This window comes from Caretta caretta, chromosome 1 (genome assembly GCF_965140235.1).
Source record: "Caretta caretta isolate rCarCar2 chromosome 1, rCarCar1.hap1, whole genome shotgun sequence".
NCBI lineage: Eukaryota > Metazoa > Chordata > Testudines > Cheloniidae > Caretta > Caretta caretta.
The window spans coordinates 111,517,198-111,525,479 of record NC_134206.1 but is presented as its reverse complement, the minus strand read 5'-3'; the positions used below and the strand labels follow the sequence as shown (position 1 = coordinate 111,525,479).

The following is an 8,282-nucleotide window of genomic DNA, read 5'->3' as shown; positions in this document are numbered from 1 at the left end:
TCCGCTTTGTTACAGTGAATGGGAGAAGCAAATTCCAGATCTGAAAGCACTTGGCCTCATCTACACAAATCTAATCTTAATTTTTGTGTCTACATTTATGGAGGGAGGTAGTGTTCTCAGGTAGCCCTGATGCATATCAGATAGGACTTTACACCATACTTCAAAATAAACCCCTTAGATAGCACCTAGAAGAAGGTTGAAAGCCAGTGTAGTCTTTGAAGAATTGGAGATTGATTATCTGAAAGGTTAGTTTAATTCAGTGAATATAGTTCTACACAGTACAATAAACTCATCCTGAAGTCTTCCCTGGGATCCCAGCTTTGTACCCACTAGAGGAGAATGCTTCTACTTTGAGCCAGTTATCTAGAATACAGGAAACATGAAAAGAAATGACGGTGTTTACAGTGGGAAATGAGTTAAATAGTTGTCTCTGTCATTATTTAAAGTTCTGTATAAAAACATGATTTTTTCCACATTCCACTGGACTAAAACTGGCCTAGGAACATGTTTCTTTAATGCCGTAGAATCCATGTTGTGGCTGCCATTCTGTAGCTCAGGAGCATTGGACTCTCTTGGAGCCCATAACTGGGGCTCTCTAATTGGTTACACAGAGGCCACTATTGAGTACACAAGATACGCTCTTTGATCCAATGGATCGAAGTGTTGCCTTGGCAGCACATCCAGTGTGGATGCGGGAGAGACAGGGCATGAAATTAAACCTGGCTTTGTCACATGGCAGCGGTTGGCCACAGGTCTAGCCCAGAATACCTCATTTTAGTGTAAAATCACATCCTGCCTTCCAATACCTAGACACAGTGGGGTGCCCTGAAGATATCATTAACTCTTAGAGCACTAAAGTATACTCCTCTTCAGATGCTGTAAATTAGAGTTTAGCACCCAATCTCTCCTACCTATCAGGCTGCTATCATGACAGGTATAAGGAGGTGGCGGCATGGGACCTCCACCTTCCTCAAGATACACTTCTCAATGGTGACCCTCCATGACGATTTCGGGAATTTGTCTAAGTACAACTTATGAATTCTGGTTGTTATGAATTTATTGTATCTGGGAATGTCTCTGTGTGGATGTGGAATTAAACATTTGCTGACATGGGTTGCAGTACAGTACCTCCCAGAACAGGGACAATGTAGAATCATTAACAACTGTGTGCTGACCGAACAATGGGTGTGCTAAGGAGATTGGCTGAAGCTAGTTTTTGCAACTAGTCTGCAGGGAGGGGAAGTGGACAGAGTGGAAAATTCCCAAACAGTACAAAGATGACAAAGCAGGGCTTTAAAAAGGACCCATGGGAAGAAGAAAGGGAAAAGACTTTTGGAGACACAGGAAGCATTCGGACAAGAGATAAGCAGGCTTTCATAGCAACGGGGCGGTCTGGATTAACCACAGGATGAGCCAAGATCAGAAAGAGCTAGCTACAGGAGACAGAGGGGTGGCAAGATTATGAAGAGAAGCCATGTGCAGGAGAGGGAATCTGGCTCTGTCCATGTGAAGAAGAGGACTCTGCCCAAGTCCAAAGAACTCTGCAGAGTGGTGAAAAATCTCAGCCAGGGAAATGCACTGAGGTATATTTGTTATTTTGTATAGCTCTGTGTATTTCTCATGCTACTAAGTAAAGAGTAATAGAGACTGTGCAAAGTCTGTCTGTAGGTTTTCACTACTGTGTATCCCTGAAGAGGTAAACTGTAAACCTGAAAGCTCACACCTTTGGTGGGATCCTGGGGAATACGCACTGGGGAAGCTAGGGGAAGATGACACTGCTTCCAGGAACTAGGCAACTGGGCTTCACTGTCCCCCCTGCCAGTCATACCAGTCTGGTGAGTGTCCAGCAGGGGGAACTCAAACAGATCTGTGAAAGACACCCCTTCCACTCCCCAAAATTAAACCAAACCAAACATTTGCAACAAGCAGCCAAGAAATCTGGCTGCTGTCAAGCCAATCTGGCAGCATCTTAAATTTATTATCCAATCATCAGGCTGGTCCCATCTCCCCAGCCCTGTGGAAGCGACGGAGAGTTGGAAGAGCAAACCAGGGGAGAAGTAGGAATGGAATTCTGAAAGGTGGATTAAAAGAAGGGAGCAAAAGGTTTGGACAAACAAAGGTGATCTTTCAAAAGCCTCATTCTGTGGAATTGTGAGGGCTACTCAAGAAGGTGTTAACTTGGCTTTTGGAGCCAGCCATTACAGCCCTGTTGGGTCCTACTGAGGTATTTATGCTCTTATATGACGCACAGCACAATAGTGTCTGAGCACCTTGAGACAATAAAGCAAACAGCACCTCCATATTGAGGACATCCAGCAAGAAATGCTGAAATTTATTCATCAAACTTTCATACATCCAATAAAGACCTCTGATTTTGTATGTATAATTTACAACAGCTGTAGAAAAGGAAACTGAAATGTGCTGTATTAAAGTGCAATGGTGTATATAAGATCACAAAAATAATGGAAAGGATGCTGCAATGAGACAGCTGAAAGAACACAGTCTCATTATAGGACTGTTTGAGAGCAATATATTTAAGTAAATTATGTTACAGATCATTTACAAAATAACTTACAAATAAGAAGGCAAACCAATATCTCTGCACATTGCTATTTCATTATCACATATCAGGCTAAACGGTCCTGGCCAGCACAGTTTAGTATAGGATATTTAAGAAGGAACAGATGAATCCTTTTTTGGAAAGGATGCATAAAGTAAAAACCCTGACCAGCCTTCATACTGCAGTATTGCAAGAAACCGAAGTATTTATGAATTGTAAAGTGACACATTTTCAGCAGCATGAAGACTATAAATACATCTTTTACACTGATATTATATATATATATACACACACACACACACACACATATTTATATATACATTTATGCACTGGCCACAGCCGGCTGTTCCTCTGAAACCTGCATTTTGATTGTAACTGGGACAGAAATCACTTCTGGAAACTAGAAAAGTAAGATAATTCTTTTGAGGCATTTCTCTTTTAGCTGTTCGCATGATAGAGAGTAAAATCAAGATTTCTTATATTCAGTTAGACTTCTAGGTGCGGAGCACCAGCAGCTCCCATTGACTGCAATAGCAGCTCGCTGCGCTCAGTGCTTCTGAAAATTAAGCCCTCAACACTCCAGATTATTTTAAGTAATACAGTACACAGACCAGGAAAAAATGATATTCCAGTATAAGCAAAAAAAAAAAAAAATCAAAATTGATGCACTGTTTGCATTGGTAAGGCTGAACTACAAAGAATATCTGAGGAGGTGATAATTTACAGCATTTACATTATACCTGAAAAACTGTATGTTTAGGATTTCCCTCCCTTTAAAAAAAGGATTTAAAATATTTGTCCGCAACGTAGTCCAGATCTTTTTAAAATAAAGTAATTGCCCTCACCCTCCCATTTTATAGAAAAAATATACAATTGTTTAGATTTTTCCATCCTTTTGAGTAAATCTACAAACATACATCCTTAGCTAAAAGGTTCAGGTTTCTAATCCTCACAATAAATCTTCAGCATTAGGAAAGCTCTTGAGCTATATAGTGTAGCTGGCATAGTTTCATTTGCCTGTAACCATCTTCTAACTGTTAGAGCTGAAGATAACCACATTGTATTACAAATCATTAAGAAATCACTTAAGTAATACAAACATTTTGTGTTTCAATGTGTACCTTAGTAATGAAAAATAATTTTGTATCAAAGATGCTATTAAATTGCCAGTGTTATGTAAACACAGTGATTCTTGGTAAAGGACTTGGTTCAGAGGCCAAAATACCTCAAAAATGGCCATTGGGCACACAGTAAAAAATGCTGGAAAAGATAAAATAGTCTTTTCTTTTGATGCTATTGTGGTCAGTGAATTGTCCATTTCTTTTGCACCACAGCCTGTGAAGACGCATTTTACTGCAGAAAGCACCGTGCTAAAAATTCAAGACAAGATAATGGCTGGACCTACAATTAATTCCCGGTTATTGTAAAAGAGACTCCATATACTGCATTAACCCAGAAGTATCCTTACAGGAAGGTTTTTGGAAGAGTGAACTGTAAACTCAGATTTCTTATCCTTATTTCTATATTATACAATTATTTTTTATTTCATTATTTTACAATAGGATTTACCACAGAGGAACACATTCCTGTCTCGTCCTGTTCTTCTTCTGGTTGTGATTAAACGGTGTGTCTGTAGAAATTTGATGGCAATACCCCTGGGAAAACTTATGTTGAGATTCAGACTTCAGATCAGAAGCTTCTAGAAGATCCCATTTCAGATAATTTACTTTTCTTTATAATCTCAGACTCCACATACTTTTCACTGACCTCTTCCTAGGGTTGGCTCTGTAAATCACCATTTAAAACATGAGACAGGCAACACACACATGCTGGATCTCCATTTCAGTCCAACGTTCAAAAGTCTGCACAAGATGCTGGAAGTTCACAGGTGACTTGGGGAAACATTAGCATTAGCCCTTGATGTCTCAGAAGCTGGTGCTGCCAGCATTGCAACTTTCATTGTAACTTGATGATGAACTCAAAGTACTGCACCCAGTGCCTGATTCTGGAGTAGGAGGGAAAACAAATCACAAGAAACATGCTATGTCATTTGTTCTTTCAAAATGCTTACTATATAAATGTTTAGCTAAACTGACATTGCCACATTTACAGTTACTCTCTTACCAGAGCTGCTTAAAGATTGAGCTGATTTTGAGTTGCCAATGAGCATCAATAAATTGTTGGCTGGCACCAAACCTTCTTTCCCGGTGCTCAGATTCTTCACATACCTAAGAAAAGAATTTTACTGTCAAACTGTTTACATTTTTTAAAATATGCTCTTTATACACACACAGAAATTCTTCAGAGTATATGACATCAAAATTGATGAGGTACTTGTGTGCATTTTCAAGCAGCTACGTGCAATTTTCCATACCAAAGTCTGTCCTCCCCTTCACGGATCAGCTGAACAAGATCTCCACTTTTCACTGCAAGATCTTCAGAACCTCCTTTGTCATAATCAGTCACAACAGTGTATTTACCAGGAGTCTAAATGCACAGAAGGAAAAACAAACAAATTAAACTGTACAGTAAAAATAATAGATATTAAGCAGATATTGACTTTTGTACTGCTGGGGTAATTTGTTTTTTTTTTAAAACCACAGCGAAGCCGAGGTGAATATTTACTTTGAGGGACAATAAACCTTGCTATTCATCCAAAATGTGAAGTCAGTATATGTATTCTCACAAACAGCCTGAATGGCTTCCTGAGAAACATCTGTACCTCTCTCATTATGTCAATGAATTAAAAAAAAAACAAAAAAACGCCCCCAACCCTCATTCAGGTTCTAAACAGGAGATTAAATTTAAAGTCCAGAAAAAGCTTAGGTGAACCAGTCAGTGAACCAGAGATTTATATATGCGATTTCATTGGATAATATTGCTTTCTAATTCACTATTATTCATTAAGGCAGTAAACAATAGACACCTGTGTTACTTTTCACAGTTCTTTGGTATGTAATATAAACAACTGCAGATGCTATGAGTCCAAATGACAAAAAACTTTCACAAGGTACTTATGCAAGTGCAACCTTAAATTGAAATTTTGCCTGATTAAGGACTTCAAGCCTGGGGTTATTTATTTATTTATTTTGCTGCAAGTTCCAGCAAAATTCCCATGTACTAGATACTTTTACTATATTAATTAGAGATACAAATTTCACTAAATTGGTCGGAAAATATTTCTGGTTACCAGCTTCATCTCTCCTCCCCCTTCTCCTTCTTCTTCCTCTGCATCTGATGAATTAAGTGGGTCCTCAGCACTAGACCAACCATCATTTTCTTCAGAGGCATCAAGTGAATGAGATGTTTTAGCCCAACCTGGGGAAACAAATAGCCTATAGTTATCAACTTTGTGAAAATATCCCAGAAACAAGAAAAACTCCCACTGACTTCAATGAGACCAGGATAGCACCCAAAGTCTGTAATAGTTACTTACATATCAAGTAGAAATAGGAGGAAAATGTTAGGTGGGGAAATATTTATACCCTTGGGGCCAAATTCATTGCTGGCATAAGCTGGCACAATTCCTGTGAAGTTGTGCTATTTTATGGCAGTGGTGAATTTGGGCCTTAATGTTTTTAAAAAGAAAATAAGCAGAAAAGAAAAAGTCCCTCTGTTTTTTACATACACACACACACACACACACTAGGTGTATGGCTGTTTTTCTTGGGAGGCAGTAGAAACAGAAATTACTTCCAATTCATGTGTTGCTGAGGGCTGGTGGGTAGGTGTGACATCATCAAAGAAGCTTAACTGGATAATCAGAAGATGGCAATAGTGGTCTGATTTTCCAAATTGCTGAGCACCTGCCATTCCCATTGAAGTCACTGAGTTCAGCACCTCATCAGATCAGCAAAAAGAAAAGGAGTACTTGTGGCACCTTAGAGACTAACACATTTATTTGAGCATGAGCTTTCGTGAGCTACAGCTCGCATCGCATCCGATGAAGTGAGCTGTAGCTCATGAAAGCTTATGCTCAAATAAATGTGTTAGTCTCTAAGGTGCCACAAGTACTCCTTTTCTTTTTGTGGATACAGACTAACACGGCTGCTACTCTGAAACCTGTCATCAGGTCAGGTTGCTATTGTTCAAAGCCAAACTGGGGTGACAAACTGCACAGTAATACTAAGAGAATTCATCATGATTAAAACTGTTGCAGTGACCACCCCAGGAACAAAGACGTATTTATCACATTGTAAAGTGTTACTATTTTTCCCATGACGAGTAATGCAGGCTAACCCATTTCACTTATTTACAATGCTGAATCACATCCAGGGTGCACAACTCGCCGTTCCAAATAAAAATCAAACTAAGGTTGCTTTTCACTGAGGTCAGCAGGTCCTTAAAAAAAACCCAAAGTAACCACACACATATGCATGTGGTTCTTAATCATAAAAGCAAATCATGATAAAACAGATTAGGAAAGTTTCAGAATTCGTCTTTTATGATAAATTTCTGTTCAGGACAAACAGTTACATCATTAATACCCAGTGAAAAGAATGACAGGAGGAACACTCCCCAAGCCAACTCTAACTATAAAAGCACGATAATAATCACTTACACTTGGGGGGGCGGGGAACCCAGAATTTTTGCTTTCCATGGAATCTGTGAGGCAGTTTCTATTTCCTGCACCACTGGACGATACGTGTTACCAAACGTGTTCTAGCACCAGCAGAGTAAAAGCCAGACCAATCTCTAATCCACAGCACACCAAAAACATAGGTTCATGTGGCCCAGAACTGATACTTTACCTTGCCTGCCCTGGGCTGCTGGTAGAAGATTAGAAGTACTGACCCATTTGGCCCTGTCCAATGCTAATACTGAACTTGCATCTGTGAAAGAACTGAGTAATAAGTTCCTGCTTCATTCCACTCAAATTTCATTTTTAGCTTAAAAGTTACCTTTATTGCTGGGCTTGTGGAGATGCAACTAGACCCCTTTTCATTCTTTTTAAATAAAAAAAACCCACAATATAATAGAGGAAAGTAATTTTGCTGTCTGTCCCTGGTCCTCAATTCTGCCAGGCTATCATTTATAAAAACAGAACAAAAAAAAATACACACAAAAAAACAGGGGACTAAACTTGGTGTTTGCCAATTATCACTGCTCATATGTTGCATCCTGTTTCTCCCACTCTTTATCCTGTCTGTTTTAGATGCTAAATTCTTTGCGGGGCATGGACTACTTCTCATCATGTGTTCATACAGTGCCCAGCGCTACTGGGCCCCAAATCTTGGCTGGGGTGCTAGACACTGCGGGAATTCAGATAACCGTAGCGGTACCATTCATGAAGGGTAGCATTCAATTTAAAAAATAAGAAACAGTCGAACGTGATTCTGCATCCATGTTGGGGAAAAACACAAAAGCTCACAGAATTTCCAAGAGTGATTTCCTATTACTTTCAGGCAGCACTAGCCCAATGCTGACAAAACACCAAACGAGAAAAAAAATGCCCTTTTCCCCCCGAAGAACTTTCTACCTGAGGAACCTTAGAAAGGAAGCAAAAGAAAAAGGCAGAGAAACCTATGAGAAAAGAGATTGCTAGCAAGGAAATCAGGAGGAGGATATAATTCAGTTACAGGGCCTGATTTTGATTGAACTTGCACCAGTTTTACACCAGTCATTTCAACTGAGTGGCACAGCCCATCTATCCTCCCAAGGCTTTGGTGGGAAGAGGGAAGGCGAAGTGGTGGAAAGGAAAAAATGGGGACAGAGGTGCGTG

The 8,282-nt window shown here is 39.6% G+C and overlaps 1 protein-coding gene across 17 annotated transcripts in view; it reads right to left on the bottom strand.

Moving 5' to 3' along the window:
- Positions 1 to 2,302: 2,302 nt before the first annotated feature.
- The window catches only part of MCF2L (MCF.2 cell line derived transforming sequence like), a 262,290-nt gene continuing 256,310 nt past the window's right edge, over positions 2,303 to 8,282 (bottom strand). For all 17 annotated transcript variants that reach the window (XM_048855499.2, XM_048855525.2, XM_048855554.2 and 14 more), the window contains 4 exons: positions 5,751 to 5,878; positions 4,935 to 5,047; positions 4,685 to 4,788; positions 2,303 to 4,565 (listed from right to left, as the gene is read on the bottom strand). In XM_048855499.2, coding sequence (XP_048711456.2) covers positions 4,486 to 4,565; positions 4,685 to 4,788; positions 4,935 to 5,047; positions 5,751 to 5,878 — 425 coding nt within the window. In that variant the 3' untranslated portion in view covers positions 2,303 to 4,485. The remainder of the gene's footprint in view (positions 4,566 to 4,684; positions 4,789 to 4,934; positions 5,048 to 5,750; positions 5,879 to 8,282) is intronic.